Source organism: Alosa sapidissima, chromosome 10 (genome assembly GCF_018492685.1).
Source record: "Alosa sapidissima isolate fAloSap1 chromosome 10, fAloSap1.pri, whole genome shotgun sequence".
NCBI classification, from domain to species: Eukaryota; Metazoa; Chordata; class Actinopteri; order Clupeiformes; family Clupeidae; genus Alosa; species Alosa sapidissima.
Window position 1 is genome coordinate 22103405 of NC_055966.1, and position 18054 is coordinate 22121458.

Here is an 18054-nt window from a genome sequence, read left to right on the forward strand (position 1 = left end):
AGGGTTAATATAGCCTAGAAATCTAGACGCACCCTAGCGGCAAATTACATTTGCTGCCAGGGCTAGTCTAGCAACTCTCCGTTGGCTTGTGAGCTCGAAAAATTAAACTTCTATCAGGCTAATCAAATCGTGTATAGAGTCGTTAGGTGGGCTTAACACAATGATTGATGGCAGAGTATTAACGGTTTGGCTTGAATTCCCTGCTACTTGAAAACAAATAAGATGGATGTTGCTGTTGGCGAACAGTGTGACATGAGTTAAGCTTTTATTAAGTTGTCAAACGTTTGAACTAACCAACTAGCTCCGCTGGTGGGAAACGCATGGGACTCATAGCGCTGCCGCTGTCCTATTGCGTGCAGAGGGAATTTGAAAGACAACCAATTATCCCGCCCCTCGGACTGAGCACTGCGAACGGTGAGTGCCCAGACCCTACATTTTAATGTGGGTTTGGCTCGTCAGGGTAGGGTTAATATCGAGTGCCCAACAATTGCTGCTGAGGCTAAGAATAAGTAACCTGACTGAGTGTGATGCTTTCGTTGGCTTTCGCCGCTAGCCACTCCCCCTCCCACACTGCACTGTACTGTAAGCCATGGGAGTCGGAGCCATAAATTGTTAGTTTGGACCCCCCCACTTTTGCCGTGCGAAATACCAGTGCTGTTTTCAGCATCTGTTTAGTGCTTCATTGTCATTTTCATTGGATTCTCCCATTTGCGTGTAAATCGCTCGTAAGCTTTTTTTTTTTTTTTACATGCATTCTCCCACGCTTCTGTCACACACACAGCGACAAGCGCCAAACCCCCGCAGTGTTGAAGAGATCAGTCGTCCCCCTCACTTTTGATAACGAAAAAAGAGCCTTATAGGGACGCCAAATAAATAATAACCTATAGGTTTACGCTAGGCTATGTAAAACTCCCCATTAACAGCATCACGCAAGGCGCACAAGGGCGGTCCCCTATATATCCTGCAGCCCGTGCGCCGCATCGTCATTCAAGGTCTTCAAGCAACCTCTTCTCGCACCACGCAAGAAGGGTGGTCCGGTGAGATACCTCACTCATGCTATCAGAGAACCGGGGTTACGGTCGTAACCTTAAGTTCTCTTTCAAGCATTCGTTCGGTATCTCACATATGGGATATATTAACTCCCGTATTGTCGGACAAGCCAACCTCGGTGATACGTGACCTTTCCAATCATACCAGCGCATTCTGCGTCCTCGCTTAATCCACACTCAGAACAGCATGATCCAGGCGAGGCGCAGTAACGTCTGTAAAACCTCATGAACGTCGTTGGGGACGACCAGCAAGCAGCCGCGCACACTTCCTGCATCGACACCCCTTTAAATAAAGCCCATGACGTGGCAATTCCCGTTGTTGAATGTGCACGTAGGCCAACAGGGGATTCAAGCCCTTTAGACGAATAGGCCAAGGTGATCGCCTCCACAATCCAGTGTGATAACCGCTGCTTTGTGATAGGCTTACCTTTGTGAGGTCCAGACCATGAAACAAACAGCTGAACAGCTGAAACAAACAGCTTTTCTAATTGATAGTGTCTTAGCGAGATACGCTCTCAGAGCGCGCACAGGACACAACATATGCAGCCGCCTCTGTTCCTCCGAAGCGAATGGTGGTGGACAGAAGGCACTAAGCTCTAAGGGAAGGCACGAGTAGGACGAGTCCATGACCTTAGGAATATATGCCGGGTTCGGTCGTAATGAGACTTTAGAATCTCCTGGGCCAAACTGCAGACATGATGGATGCACCGATAAGGTGTGTAAATCACCAACTCGCTTGGCTGAAACCAACGCCAAAAGCAGTGCTGTCTTAAGTGACAGCATCTTCACATCCACCTCCATTAAGGGTTCGAAAGGAGGTCCCGATAAAGATTCCAGCACCAGTGGCAAATCCCATCCGGGAGACAATGATTTAGTCACCGGGCGTAAGATGCTGTTCCACTGTCTTACCGTTTAAACCCACATGACACGCAGATATAGCGGCCAGATATACTTAAATCGTGGAGAACGCTTTTCCCTTGTCAAGGAGAGTTTGTAGGAACGTTAACACAATCCCTACAGAACACTAAAAGGGCACTTCACCAGTAGAAGTGCACCATTCTTTAAATACACGCCACTTAGCATCATACAAAGTACGCGTGGATGGAGCTCTTGCACTCTGAATAGTCATGATAACATTTTCAGGTAGACCACAAGACATCAAATTCAACCCCTCATGGGCCAAGCCCAGAGGGCCAGGTGCTCTGGATGGGGTTGAAAGATTTCCCCTTGTGCTTGAGACAGTAGGTCTCTGCGCAACGGTAGTGGCCACGGGTGTGCGTAAAGCATCTGTGTTATCTCTGCTAACCAGTGTTTCTGAGGCCAATTCGGAGCCAGGTTCCAGCTGGCTTTGTCATTGTTGATAATTGATATCTCCTTCTTATAAGAAACTTTTAAAAGAAAATCATGAAGGCAATAGTAGTTCCCACTACTGACCATTTAAAAACGGTGAGAGGGCCCAGCCGTAGGTACAGCACTAGCTATAGCGGAGCAGGCAGAAGATCATTGAGAAATAAACGTGAATTAAAGCGACTGTCTTAAAGCGACAGTGCACAATTTATACATTTGTTAAACAGCATAAAATCAGAGACTTTCTAATGAGGAGACACAGCACTCAAAAAATCCTCCATTCGAATGCAAAGGGTTAGTTTGTAACGCCAATATGGCCGTTGTCTACACATATCCCACCCCTTCCTCGGCAAAACGTCAACACGTGAATACATTGAGCCAATCATGTGGTGTGATGTGAATACATTGAGCCAATCATAGGTTGTGTTGTGAAGACATCTTCCCAATTGTGTGTTGTGAACTCGCAGCTGGAGCAAAATTGGTGTTGTGAAGCCTTGCGCATGTGCATTTCTGCTGAATAGGATGCCCGATGAGTGCCCAAAAAGCGTTGCTATATGGTCGCCGAGTGGAGGGACTTGCCTAAAAGGACTTTGATAAAATTAGCAGTATTTTTAAGCAATTAATATTTTAAAATAAATATTTTTCATACTAAATTATAGGATATAAAAAAATTATTGTTTTATGTGTGTGTCGTGGGGGGGGGGGGGGGGGGGTGTCCAATCCAATGTGGCCCTTGAGCCAAAAAGTTTGCCCACCCCTGACTTAGATACTGTAAATCCTCAAATTATGGCCGGAGTCTTAAGACAAAGTACAGGCCTTTAGGGGCAGGATTGTATTCGAGACAGCCCTTTATTTCTTATGCGAGTTTTATTTTGAGACATGCGTTTCTTGGAGCGGAATACTGGTAGGCCTTCAAAAGCATGACATTTTCGGTTTAGTTTGATATTTAATTTACTTTTGGACTGTTTGATTATATTGTTAAATGTTGGGACTGATGGGCACTGAAATCTAGGGAGGTATTTGATGATCACTATTACGTTCCATGTAGCTGAAAGAGTGTCGTGATTTCAAACAAACCATCCGCTATCATGCGTTCATTGAATGTCCGTCCGCGGTGCTTTAATGGAAACCTTATTGCATAGCCAACTAGCCTATTGAGTTGTTTTTAAATTATGCATGATTTACTTTTTATTAATTTCGTAGGCTGGAATGCCTCGAGTCGCGGCAACAATTGTGTTTAAATGTAGTAGCGTGTGTCAGCCTCTGGCAAGCTCTGGCAAGGCGGCAAGTGACTGAGCTTGAGAGCGACATGTTGGAGACCCAGCTGGAAAGTCAGTGGCCGAATGCACGCAAGAGTTGTATACATAAGAAACACCCAGAGTTTGGGGGTGCCAAAACGCATAATTCCCTCTATCGCGCGTAAATGACACGGGAGAATTCTGGCAGGGTGAAATATGCGTAGTTACGTGTTTTTTGACTTTACGCACGCACTTGGGTTAATTCCTCTTAGTGTTTTGTTGTGCCTATACAGTGTTGAGAGTAACGCTTATAAAAGTGGCATAATGTAGGCCTAATGGGCCTAATTTGCTGTAACGTGGTAGGCTAATGTAAGGCATTACAAAAAAAATGGTAAATATTTTACTCGGGAGTCGGGACAAACTTCAGTAACGCGTGTTAATGCATTTTAACCCGAAATTAAGTGGTATTTTGTTTTTATAAGTATATACAAATTCGCCAACAACGTCGCAAGATCAACAGAGGAGAAAAAAAATCTGTGTAAATTGTAGAATGTTATCTCCTGTCAGGCCTAGGCTAGGCTACTTTCAAGATGATTGTGGCTGCAGCAAGTCGGACTCTACATTTGCGACATGGACATAAAGGCCTGCTTGAGCATATGAAGGCAGAACATTCATTCATATCACAGAGGGTAGGCCTCTGACTCTGGGTGGACTAGGTGGAATGCCGCCTAGATTAAAAAAGTTAAAGCAGATAGACTACACACCTTCCCGGCCAATGCAGCAGCCCCTTTCGGGCAGCCGTGGCCTACTGGTTAGCACTTCGGACTTGTAACCGGAAGGTTGCCTGTTCGAACCCCGACCAGTAGGCACGGCTGAAGTGCCCTTAAGCACCTAACCCCTCACTGCCCGAGCGCCGCTGTTGATGCAGGCAGCTCACTGCGCCGGGATTAGTGTGTGCTTCACCTCACTGTGTGCTGTGTGTGTTTCACTAATTCACGGATTGGGAGAGACCAAATTTTCCTCACAGGATCAAAAGAGTATATATAAAAAAATATAAAAATTGCCTTTTTTCCGTTGTATGTTGACAGCTGCTGGACTGGACGGACGATTTTTTTTCTAACTCTCAATTACTGTAACTGTGTGTTCGGCGTTCGTTAGGACCGTACCACTGGAGGAGGGACCGCTCATAAACTCCCCTTAAAGGGACACCAGGCAACGTTTTTCGTGTTAATCATCTTCCTAAGTCGGTATATGGTTAAATGACTCATTACGGGGCGAATGAAGGCTCTCTCACCCGCCCTACTGCCTGTAGGAAGAATATCCCACTTGTAAGTTCGGTGTATCCTACCCGCCGACCGAAGCAGGATCAGTTTACAGCACAGAGGCAGGCTAACGAAACGCTAGAGATTGTTGCAAACCATGGGCGGATTATGAACTTTCGGGCCCCTGGGCCCAGATGTATTAAAGGCCCCCCACTAATTGTCAAATATGTGGGAGGGGGGGGGGGTTTGGGGTCCTCCCCCAGAAAAAAATGTATTTGTTTGCTGTGATTTCCTGTATTCTGGTGCATTTTGGGGATGGCCAATACTAAATTCAATCAGACTCATAGCCTACATCCTGATTTGTTGATATTGAGGCAATGATTCCATGCAAAGGCTTGGGCTTCAGGGCCCCCTGACCCCTTGGGCCCCTGGGCCTGGGCCCGGTAGGCCCGTGCAGTAATCCAAACGTGTGTATAATGGCAGAGCCGGTGAAGAAGCAGCAAAAACCCTTGACGGAAGATGCAAAGAAAAGGAAAAGAGCTTCAGACCGAGCGAGGGGGAGTTTCGTAGAGAAAAAGCATCAGGCTTGCCTGGTGTCCCTTTAATTGTTTCAAATATAGACTAGATATAGTTGTGACTTCCGAACAGTTTTTGTGAGCGCTACTTTGTTAATATTTGGGGAAACTGCGAGTAAGGGGCTGCGACCGTTCTACATGTAGGCTGCTGAAGTGCCGCGAGGGCGCAGCAAATGAACTTCAGATCAGAAACCATATATTTAAGCTCACGACATTCAGACTGGCACAAAAAGAAAGAACGGCCCACCGGGAATCCTCCCGAAGCTCCCGATAGCCACTCCGGGGTTGCATTCAAAGCATTAAATAACCTAATTTAACAGATATTGCAACTGCATGGTTAACTATACCATGAGGTTAATAAAGCTGGTTCCGAACTACAGTAGCTTTATTTTGTTAAATAGAAGTATCTAAATTATAGACAGTTGGACAGTTTGACTGTCTTTAGACTTTGAATAAGCAAACGACAATTCCAACTGCAAGGTCCTAAATTGAAACGAGCGATAATGGTCCCGAATTAAAGAACGTCTCAGAATGCCACACATGCAAAGCATAACCATCGACAAGAAACGAGTGGCAGAGAGAGTGTGATGTCACTTATAGGCCACCAGAGACTGTTTTTGAGTCACACCGTTGCAAATTCTATATGATGCATCATTCCACAAAAATGGTTTGTTTTCTCTATTGTCAAGTTATTCAATAGGCTAAGGATATAGCCTTGACTCAAAACAGCTGTTAGGATTATGTCATTTAGATTTGTAAAAAATCTCACATGCAAAAATCTCAAAGCTCACTTCACATTTATTATATTATTATATTATCTGTAGGCCTATTCATTATTGAATGCTTACCTGGAATTATGTTTTCCCCATCATCCTTTTTTTAAAGTAGGCCTACCTGCAGGCATGTAATTGGGCTACAGGAATAGCATGTTTGAACGGGCACTGCACTAGTAGGCACAAATTTTGCTGTTTTGACAGGATCTGGTTACTCTAGTGGTGATTTTCAACTGCTGTTCCGCGGCACACCAGTGTAGTTGGCCATTGTTGAGCATCTGTGCCTGAAGTAAATATATGGTCTTTCATGTCAGTGGGTGGCAGTAGGTAGCACAATCATGACCTGGATAATTAAGCGATGCACACGAGAAGTGGCGGTGAAAAATAGATAGGCCTATTAGAAAGCTAGATACTGCATTGCGCTCCAGAACGTATAAGCGCTGCCGTAATAGTGGGGGCAACAATCACTGGAGGCCAATGGAGAAACAGGTGTCTCTGATTGGAAATCAGAGAGGTGTCTCTGTCGGTAAGTGTTGCCAATAGACAGTAGGCTAAGGTGTTTGCCCCCCAGCAAGATGACGGCCGTGTTCAAAGCCCACTTAGAACTCGACGAACAATGCGGTATCTAGGCTTTCTAATATCTAGCCTATGGGTGAAAAGATGTAGGCTAAAACAGCGATGGATAGGCCTACTTGAAAAGGAAAAATGCAGACTCTGAACTGAACTGTAAACAAAGGGAGAGACTAAATTGTCATTATTTTTGCTGTATTACAATGTGTAATTTTGTTACATTTTGGTTGGTGGTTTGCCGCGGGGGTTTTATAATGTAAAGAATGTAGCCTACCATGGCTCAAAAAAGATTGAAAAACACTGCTCTAGTGCACATGCTGCATTTGGGAAAATATTTTTAGGGTGTTGAGGCATGCATATCAGATCTGACACTAAAACAAAAAATAATTGCTGATTCTGACCAGATTTCACATCATACTAAGTGACTTAACAATTAGGATGAACACCGTTTTGGTCAGGTGTTGTTAGTTTCTCAATTACATCACTTGACACTTGAATAGGCAAATGAATAGGCCTACCGATATAACTGGTCAAAACTGTCTTGGATTTATTTCAATATTACAAGAAACCCTAATAAACAAAATGCCAACCACATAGCATGTCACTTGAATGGGAGAGCATTTACTGTACAGTGAATCTGAAATCTATTTAAAATCATTATTTTGGTCAGACAATGCCAAAGATAACATGTTTCTGTCACGGACTCAGACTCTTGACACAGGCTGACATCAACAGGCGGGTTTTAATTTGAAAAGGTAGCTCTGACACAGAAGTAAAAAACACAGAAGATCCCAGGGCCAAAGGCAAAACAAGCAGTGTCCAAAAATCCAGGGACATCAAAACTCAGGAGAATACTAAGCAAAACTAATAACTAAACACAGAAGTCCAAAGCTCAGAAGATTAAAGAACTTAACTTAAATTGGAGAAAGCCGATGGAGTTCACAACAACCATGTGCACACTACTTGCGTCCATACATCAGATAAAGACGAGGCCAGACAAAGACTGGGAACTGGAGCAGGCTTTTAAAGGTGGGTTAACGAGCTCAAAACCATGAACAGGTGAGGAGGACTAGTAGGCTGGGGATTGAGAGCGATGATACTGATTGAGTGGAGAGTAAGAAGAGGGCGTGGCTGAAGGAGAGCCCAGTGCTGGTGTGACAGTTTCATTCCATTCCTACTCCGCAGCACGTTTGAAAATGTACTTTTCACAAGGACTATTCAGGTAAGTAATGAGTGTAACAATATTATTAATTTTCCTCAATATTGTTTTGGTAATAGTACAATCATGAAAATGCATTGTGTGGTAAATACATTTGAAGTATTCTCTAAATATTAAATATTCTCCGCTCTAAACAAACCAAATGTTTATAGGCCTAAGTATGTGTGCGTGTGTAATAAAGAGAGAGAGAGAGAGAGAGAGAGAGAGAGATTTGTGCTACATTTCCAAACAGTGAGTAAGCACGCTGTTTAACCACTTGAACTAGGAGAAGCCATTTGCCATAGATTTCTAAAGGAAAGTATACGGCCATTGTGGTCAGACTGTGATCTATCTATCTATCTGTCTCTAGGTCTGTATCTGTAGCTCTGGAGTTCAATACAGGACATAAAACAAGATATGTTTTATGATCAGAAATGTCAGAAAAGCCATTACAGTACATATAATTATATATTTTCAGCTCTTAAATAGCCTGAGAACTTTCAGCCCTGTCAACATCATAGTAAACTTCATTCTCCAGAGGAGAAAGTGAAATATTCAAAGATTCAAGACTCGTGGACACCTGGAGACAAACACGAGTTCAGTGTGATTGAAAAGTTATGCTACAATGGATAACTAATCTTATTTTGTTCAACGATGGGGAAGGCCTTTGTAATGTACCCTGTCAGCCCTGGAAACAATAGGGGTTGTTTTTGAAATGGGATGTACCCGAGAGCCCTAGAGAATGATACTGAACTCAGAGAGTATTCTGTAACAACCACAATCTGCTTTGACATGGAACGGAATGTTGTTTTGTTATTGTAGTTTATGTCAGAAAATTGTATGAATCATGTTGTGAAATCTTCAAAATTGTCATCAGTTTCCAATATTGTATATACAGTATTTGAAGTCATCAGCCCAACATAGTCCACCAAAAATTATCAGATTTATGAAGACTAATTCATTTCCTTATTAACAGCCATTTATTTACTCTAATACATAAAACTTTTTTCCCCCACGGACCACCTTCTAGATCCTGACTCGGCTCGCGTACCCTAACCATCCAACACATACAAAAGTAACTCATTCTATTGACGCATTCCAGGCATCGTTGTTTAATTAGCCACCCTACATGATAACATAATCAAAATGTGCAACTGGTCTATGAGCTCTCACGTTAAAAAAACAGTGGAGAACCACATTAGAATGGTTAGGTAGCATCTCACTAGCCTAGAAATCTAGACGCGCCCCTAGCGGGGCTAGTCTAGCAACTCTCTGTTGGCTTGTGAGCTCCAGAAATCGAAACTTATTCAGGCCAATGAAATCGTGTATAGAGTCGTTAGGTGGGCTTAACATAATGATTGATGGTAGAGTATTAACGGTTTGGCTTGAATTCCCTGCTACTTGAAAACAAATCAGATGGATGTTGCTGCTGGCGAACAGTGTGACACGAGTTAAGCTTTTATTAAGTTGGCAAACGTTTGAACTAGCCAACTAGCTCCGCTGGTGGGAAACGCATGAGACTCATAGCACTGCCACTGTCCTATAGCGTGCAGAGGGAATTTGAAAGACAACTGATTATCCCGCCCCTCGGACTGAGCACTGCGAACGGTGAGTGTCCAGACCCTACATTTTAATGTGGGTCTGGCTCGCCAGGCTAGCATCTCACTGCAGACCACGCACTGTGGCTTTGGGTAGTCTGTCTCCTAATCCATCATACTTTCGCTTTCTTCGCGCAGTCTTTTCTGTCTCGTTCTTTCTTATCCCCCTGCGCTCCATCTCCACCTTCATTAGTCTGCCCCCCATCCCATCCCATCGTTACCTGTGTCCTGCTCTGTTTCTCTCGCTTCTCCTCTTCGATCGCTTTAATAAGGCCTTTTGGACAGTGTCCCTGTTTTTAGCCAGTTTTCCATGTTTACGCAGCCTTCTACCTAGCCTATACTTCAACAAAACTAACGCGCCAGATATTCTGGCTGCCCGCAGGAAATCACGTGTAGCCTATTGTGTGTAGCTTATTTTTTAATGAAAACACACCCTATTATAGAGTTTACAAATGATTTCCTTTAATTTCACGTTTCCATATCATTATAACCAGATTCGAAATTATGTATTATTTATGAATTAATTAATTAATCATTTTTAACTCCTTTCCGACATTGCCCTTTTCATCTCGCGTACCCCCTAGTGGCAGCTCGCGTACCACCGGGGGTACGCGTACCACAGTTTGGGAATCCCTGCTCTAATACATCGTTTGAACTAGCCTAGATCCATAGGCGTTCGTTTATTTCCGGGTGGGAGGGCACAGTTTGAGGTTTAAAATCATTGGAGTTCCTTTGAACCGCTTTGAACCAATCACTAACAACCGGCGTTTCGTCATACAGAGAAGTTTCTCTGCAGCACGCCCATAACAAGCAAGCGTGCATCTTATCAGCAAACAATCAGACGTCTCATCTGCGTAACTCTCGCCAAAATGCATCATAGTGTTTTGTGAATGTACCCAAGTCAAACGTTCATATAAATGCATAAGTACGCCCAAAGCGCCACTTTTAAGCTTGTATGTTGATCAGGAAGCATTTGAATATTTGATGATGCAGCCAGATGTTGGTGTCCTGGAAATTGTTATGTCAGAGCCAACTTTTGAAGGTAAATGTGCCTTTTTGTGTTCCTTTTTCATTTTATACTTACCATTGTTATCTGTCTATTGATAGTCGTTTGGTAGCATGCTGCTAACATGATATTTAAATGTAAGACCATTGACTTGATTCTGTATCACAGATTCTTTTAGTTCAGACTCCCTTGCTGGTGCTGAGACTACTTCTGGGTCTGATGACACTGTGATATTGACCAGAAGTCCAAGTGAAGAAAAACGAATGGAGGAACGTTGTCATGCCCAAGTAAAGTTCATCAGTCTTGCTTTTGAATTGCATCTACAGGTCCTTACAATAGCGAAGACATTTGGGTTTTGTAATTCATTGTCATTTGTCAATCTCTTGCATCTTCTTAATATTGGACATTATGCCTAGATGGTCGAAAACATCTTAAAAGGAAGCCCAGGAGGCGACAAGATCATGAATGAATATGCTCGAACGAAGTGTTTATCAGATAGCAGAAGACGTGACATGGTGAAGATATGCTCATATGACAAATGAACATGGGTAAGTAGGTAGTACAGTGATTTGTAAACCGATGGTTATGATGCTCTGGGTTCTAGTGTGTGTGTGTGTGTGTGTGTGTGTGTGTGTGTGTGTAGAACAAGCCCACCTCGGCGTTTGAAGGAAGACTACGCAAAGGGGATCATCTCCCTCTTCCCCTATTTGTCCGACCCCAGGAGCAAGCTTGGTTATGTAATTGTCATCTTTTTTCATTTTTTCCCCCCTTGACTCTATAAAGCTTAACCAATATGGCATTTGCAGTGTGTAACTACCCTTTGTCCATTTGTTATGGTAATCATAGGAGCATTATTACAATGCAGAAGATGGAAGTGGCTATTTGGCATGGAGAATTAAAACGCTGCAGAAAGAGGCATCAGATGGACGACTTAAGCGCCCACGATAATCACAAACAGGTGCCTTATTTGATGTTGCTTATTGCTTTTATTAACTTGTGTTCCGGCCTTGTTTTAAACATTTTGTTGTGGTTTCAAAAGAACGCTTAGCTTGTTGTATATTATATTCTTGTTACACTCATTTAGAGGAAGATTAATCCAGGAGACTAGTCAAAATTCTATCAAGTCATATTTTGATTGTGGTGTATTGTTTTATGATTTTTCTATTCGGTTAATATTTTTCATAGAGCAAAGCAAGGTTTAAATGACTGCATACACATGATTTTCATGTTTTATCCAACCCACTTGTAGTTTTGTGAGTACACTGTTCTCTGGAAAGAACAGTACCAAAGCACTGTTGCTTCATATTTTTTGTGATTTCAGGCGGGCCAACCGTGGACAGAGATCCTTACAAAGAAGATAACTGGTTGAGTGATGAACGCCAGTGTCAGGAAGCAATAGCTCTGATGAAGCACACAGCTGATGAATCCGTGGTGAAGGAAAAGATGAGGTTTACCCTGGTCTATCGTCAGAAGATTTTGCATGATCCTGACAAGTCATCTGATATTCTAACCATTTTCCCACGATTCATGGACATACCTGGCCTGGTGAGTCTTACAGTAGACATACAAATTTTAAATTCAGTGCTGTATCTTTGCAGTAATCCATAACTTGTTTCTATTCTGTCTTTTTTGTAGATTGAGCAGGATTTTACACTACTTTTTGGTGACTCAACTTCTGCAAAGCTGTTGGAGAAATGGTCCACCAACATAAAACCAAAGGTCATTGCACAGAGCCGTGGCCTGACACAGACTGGGGAGCTCCAAGACCTCGTCCAGAATGCTGTAGCTACTGAAATTGAAGAAGGTAACTATAATGGCTATGCCGAAAGACATTTCACATAAAAGTCATTACCGGAATTGTAGACAAATGAGGAACCTAAATCAATGTGTTATTGGTGAGTGGTAAAGTTTGTTTGAAAATGCTATTCCTTAACCGTAAATGTAGGCAAAGGAGATTACTGGGGTCTTAGACCAGTTCATTTTGTTTTCTATTTCTCCAGGTTGGGACAGTGACAGGTCTTCCATTCTCTTGCTGGTCCACCTTCTACCACTTTCGAGTCAAGGGCGCAAAAGACCAGGGAAGATTTCGGCTCGACAAGCCTGTGATTGCCTAGTGAAATTCATCAAGGTGAAGCTATAGCACAGACTAAACACTTACGTTTAATGATGCTTAAGTCCTTTTGAAGTTTTTGAACATTGTACTCTTCATTTCCTTGCTTCCTGGAAAAAAAAGATTTCCTTCCTGTAACAAAGATTTGATTTGTATTCCAACGTGTAATGCTTTCATGTCATTGGAAATGTTTGTAATAGTTTCCAGGTCATTTACCTTATTTAAAGCACGGCTATTTTGTCACACAAAACTGGTAAGCTAGTTCGTGGTAGAAATCCTCACTCCTTATTCAGGTTGCCTGCTGACATTAGGTCACATTTGGGTTGACTGTTTTTTTTTTTTTTCTTTTCTTTCACAGACTGGTGTCAGCATACAGGGACATTTGGAGGGCATCACACAGAGTGTCCAGCCATATCTACTTGCAGCCGGACCGAAGAAAAGTAGGATCCAGTCTTACTTCATTGTTGTTGACAAACAGGCCTTGCCATGCAAGTCTTCTAATTCACTGGCTGCAGTCGATGAGCTTTTTAAGGCTCATTATGTTTTTGGTACCACCTATTGTCAGGAGCTCACTAATGTGTTCACTTTTTTGCAAACAACCCTCTATGACATAGATGTTGAAATGACCAAAGTCAATCCTAGGGTGGCTGAGCTAAGAGCAAGAATGCTCCATTAAGCAATATGATTTGTTTCATTTGTCAAAAGAGGCATGCTAATGCCAATGGACTTATAAAACACTTTAAACTTGTTCATGGACTTTGTTTGGGTAAAGGCCTCAAGTTAAAATGTGCCCATAGAGGCTGTTCTCATGTGTACCACAGTTTTTCAGGTTTAAGAAAGCATCTTAGTAAATGTTATGCAAATGACAACTTTTGTGCTGATGATGGGGAATGTTCCACCTCCACAAACTCCATTTCATTAGGGGAGGCAGACATGCCAGAGTTGCCAGATCAGAGTGTACCTTCCGAGTCTGTACTACTAGAAAGACACATAGTCAACAGTTGTGCTAAGCTGGTGGCAGAACTTAAACTTGTTGGCAATTCAGAGAAAACTATTCATTTTGTTGTTAGTACTGTACAAGAAGTGATTAGAGACCTTGATCATCTAAAGCATGAAAATTTGAAAAGTAGTCTTGTCTTAGAGGAGCCCATAAAAAGCGTTGTTGAGTCTCAAATTGATCAGTGTTTTGAGAATACATTGTATCCTTTTCTTCCATTAAACACTGAGAGTAAGAGAACCATTTACTTTTCTGAGAAATGGGGGAAGATTGATCCAGTTGAATATGTTCTAGGAACACGTTTTGCAACACGTTTTAACAGAACAACTGGAACTTTTGGCCAATCTATTGTCAAAGATAAATTTGTGTATATATACCAATTCTTGAGACACTTAAGTCTATTTACCAGCACCCTAATATGAAAGATATGATAACCAGAGACCCTAAACAAAGAGAGAACTTCCTGTATGACATACAGGATGGAGAGTTCTTCAAGAATCATGAACTCTTCTCCAAACAAGAGCACACTGTACAGATACAGCTTTGTTTTGATGAGTTTGAATGTGCTAACCCCATTGGATCAAAACGAGGTATCCATAAAGTTGGAGCCATCTATTTTACCCTCAGAAATGTGTCTCCCAAGTACAATTCAAGTTTACAGAATATCCATTTGGTGTCTTTATTTCATGCACAAGATATCAAAACATACGGGTTTGGTAAAATACTAGCACCCCTTGTCCAGGATATCTCAACACTTGAAACAAGTGGAATTCAGCTTTCTCTATTTGATCACACAGTCTATGGAAGCATTATACAAGTGACTGGTGACAACCTTGGTCTTCATTCTTTATTCGGTTTTGTGGAATCATTTAGTGCTAGGTACTGTTGCCGCTTTTGCTTACTAGAGAAGGAGGACTTTCAGACAGTGTTCAGTGAAGATAGTCCAAAGATATCTGTTCGAACTAAACAGCTTCATGCTGAGCACTGCCAGGAAATGCAGATCAACCCCAGTTTACCTTATGTGATGGGAGTTAAAAAGTCTTGCCCTTTGAATTTGTTGCAATATTTTCACACCAGTACCAACTTTTCAGTTGATATAATGCACGAGATGAAATTACTTTTTCAGCACCTAATTGAAAATTACACCACATCAGCAGAAGTACACAGGAGAATTCAGAGTTTCAACTATGGTTTCATGGAGCAAAACAACAAACCACCTGGCCTAAAAATGGTAGACAGCTCCAATGACTTGGGCTTAAATGCCATTCAGAGCTGGTGTTTGTTGCGTCATCTGCCAATTATGTTTGGAGATCTTGTGCATCCTAATGATCAGCACTGGTACTTATTCATTTTATTGCTTCAGATTGTCAGCATAGTGTTTTCCTCGGTTGTATCCCTTGGCATGACCTTTTATCTGAAGCATCTGATTTCAGAGCACCATGGTTTGTTCAAGCATTTGTTTCCCAATAAGAGATTATTGCCAAAGCATCATTTTATGGTGCATTATCCACAATGTATTCGGAAAATTGGACCTCTGTTACATACATGGTGCATGCGCTATGAGGCCAAACATAAAGCTTTTCAGCTGCTTCTTAAAAATATTAAGAACATAACTAAAACTTTAGCAAAAAAACACCCGTGCCAGATGGCTTATTTGTGGCAGTCGTTGGATCCAAATGAGTTGAAAATGGGTCCTGGCAAAATGGTCTCCTTGAATGAAATGGAGGTTGGTGTCGAGGTGGCTGAAAAGTTTGAAGTGCCTGTTAGGACTAAGGTTTTAAAAGTTAAATGGGCTAAACGCAATGGAGCTGTGTTCAGGCCTGGGTTGGCTGTGTGTGTGAGGACTGATAATGAGATGCCAGTGTTCCATGTAATTCAGAATGTTGTTATTAAAGATGAGCAAGTTCTTTTGGTAACAGTTGCTCTGAAAACACATTGTTTAGATGAACATACCCATGCTTTCAAGGTCTCGCATACTACTGAGGCACCATTTGTCTTGGATGTTCAGACTCTTTTGTACCACAAGATTTTTGATATACTGACGTCCTATGATTGTAATTCTGATTTGTTTATTGTGCCTTATTGTTTCATGTAATTGCTCTGCTCCCCTGTTCTTTGTCCTTCACTACTTTTCAAAGATATTGTACTGTGGAGTTTTATAATGTATATAATGTGCTTTTTATATTTTTATACTATTTTCTTTTTCTCCAAGTCATAAATGATTGAATTGTAAAAAGAAAACAAATGCCTGAGAAATAGTCTGTTAGCTATTATTCATTATTTTTTCAGATTGTAAAATTCTGAAAAATCACTCTGGTTAGAGTTAGTTTTGACTCTTAATTGATCATAAAACATCTCTAAAGGTGAGGAAAATTTGGCAGTAAATTTGCGGTTTCTCACAATATTGTTGATTACAGCTCTGAACTGAGTAAAATGGCACAAGAGTTAATTTTAAGACACTCTGAGTTGAATCAAATGGCACCACAAAGAGTAAAATATTAACTCTAAATTGAGGAGAATTGACTCTAGAAAAACAGCTCTACCAAAAGAGTAACTTTTACTCTTTTTAGAGAGGGACCAAATGTTATCTGACGCAGAGTAAAATTTTCTTCAATTTGAGTAAATTTTACTCAGGCAAATTTCCTGTGTGAATTGTAGCTCTCTCTTTATACTTCTAAATGGTACTAATTGTTTTATTGTCAACCCATTGTGTAATGAGTTAGAAGAAAAAGACTGAATGTCTCAAAATTTAGACATGAAAAACAGTTAAAGTTGTCTCACATCAAGCTAATAAATCTTTCATTTTAAATTCCAACGTAGATGACCTCTGACACTAATTCTGATCATTTCTGTATAACAGTTTTGACCAGTGCCCTTGAGTGGCTGAGATCTAACACATGTGACAACTTACCCGTGTGACATCTAACCCCACTCTCCCCTATTATATCACCATATGAACCAGATGCACTTATGATGCAAGTGTGACTTTCTCTCCCGTGTTGGCAATCTCAGGTTACTTTGTTTCCTGGTTTCCCTTCATCCCCAGCGTAAAAACAGTCATCGCCTGATGGTGTGTGTTTGCGTTGCGTCATGACCTGAGCAGACCTCTGATCCTTATCTGAGCAGGCCCTTCTACTGTGCCTGGGTCTTTTGGCTTTAATCACGTTGAGTGGGGACTCTGAGGAGAAGGTTATCTCCGGGAGAGGAGAGGGGACTATGTAATAACCATGGATGAAAGCGCATCATTCTCTACATGATGTGTCTTTCCACCAACAGCACTCTTCAGGCTTGGCGGAAGTGGCTATCAATTCAGAGCTCAGGGGATGAGTGCATATGCATTGGTGCATGGATGCTTTGTTGTTATAGTTGTCATTTATGTTTTTGTCTTTTCATGTCGTGTTTTTGTGCTGGTTCCGCAGGCAGTGGCTGTCAAATCTGATCTTACTGACACAACCGATTTGTCAAAACAAGACCAGCAGCAAACTGTACGAGAAATGCCGGGTTTAGAAAGTAGACATGACACATGCTCACTTACTTTATTAATCTGTAATGGACTAAAACAAATGACGTACTTAAATATGTACATAAACACATAAGCGGAATGAATGTTTTGTTATATTTGTAGGCATACAAAAATTAAATATGTATAAAGGAAATCAGTTTGTGTTTCTGTGCCTTCTGTGTATGTGCATACATTGTTTGAGGTGGATTTAATGCAATTGTTTGGGCTAAAACAGACAAACAAAGTTGTGTAAAATAATATTGAGGAACAGAATTTATTTATCATGCCTTCTGACCATCATCATTACTTTCACAGTCTCAATCCCGGGGCATTTTTGTTCCTCGCAACTTCTGCATCTTTCCAAACAAAATCAGAACCCACAGAGAATTGGAGCACACACTAAAAATATAATATTAACGGAAAAGTACAAGGAAACAATTTGCTGTGATGGGTTAACCTGTATTTGTGAATGGATTATGTAAGATGGTGCAGAAGCAACACATTTTTGTGGACCATGTCGCGACTCATATTTGATTTGATGCACATAGATTCACAAACCGAGACCACAACTAAAACGTGTCAGTCTCACAGGCATCATGGGGACAAGCTGCATCTTCACATCAGATGCACCGATTGGGTCTCTCTCAAAAAATGGTTTGCTTCTCATCACTCCAGGCATGACTGCCAAAAAATATCCAAACAAGCCTACCGACAAGACACTGTAAATTAACTAAAAATAATCCTTCATCTGTCTGACAAGACTCAGCCGAAGATGGTCTTGAATAACATTGCCTTCATTAGCAATCACTAAGGAACATTATCTTCATTA

The 18054-nt window shown here is 41.6% G+C and overlaps 1 protein-coding gene and 1 long non-coding RNA gene across 3 annotated transcripts; both read left to right on the top strand.

Annotated features, from left to right (window-relative positions):
* The first annotated feature begins 10640 nt into the window (after positions 1–10640).
* LOC121721237 lies at positions 10641–11135 on the top strand. The gene is made up of 3 exons (XR_006034769.1): positions 10641–10652; positions 10785–10903; positions 11033–11135. It is a non-coding gene; the product is annotated as an uncharacterized LOC121721237 (long non-coding RNA).
* Positions 11136–11549: 414 nt separating this feature from the next.
* Positions 11550–14824, top strand: LOC121721236. 2 transcript variants are annotated; one of them, XM_042107987.1, is made up of 5 exons: positions 11550–11574; positions 11938–12161; positions 12252–12420; positions 12617–12744; positions 13085–14824. In XM_042107987.1, exons 2-5 carry the CDS (start codon positions 12021–12023, stop codon positions 13400–13402), a joined length of 756 nt encoding a protein of 251 aa, XP_041963921.1. In that variant the 5' UTR covers positions 11550–11574; positions 11938–12020; the 3' UTR covers positions 13403–14824. The 2 variants fall into 2 exon arrangements, with proteins under 2 accessions (XP_041963921.1, XP_041963920.1); XM_042107986.1 differs by lacking the exon at positions 11550–11574 and having other exon boundaries at positions 11731–12161.
* Positions 14825–18054: the final 3230 nt, after the last annotated feature.

Bases quoted from the DNA above. Each gene is read 5' to 3' on its own strand.
- LOC121721236 (XM_042107987.1), top strand. From the start codon at position 12,021: ATGAAGCACACAGCTGATGAATCCGTGGTGAAGGAAAAGATGAGGTTT. The intron at 12,421-12,616 runs GTAACTATAATG...CTATTTCTCCAG, and splicing joins AGCTACTGAAATTGAAGAAG to GTTGGGACAGTGACAGGTCT. The intron at 12,745-13,084 runs GTGAAGCTATAG...TTTCTTTCACAG, and splicing joins GCCTAGTGAAATTCATCAAG to ACTGGTGTCAGCATACAGGG.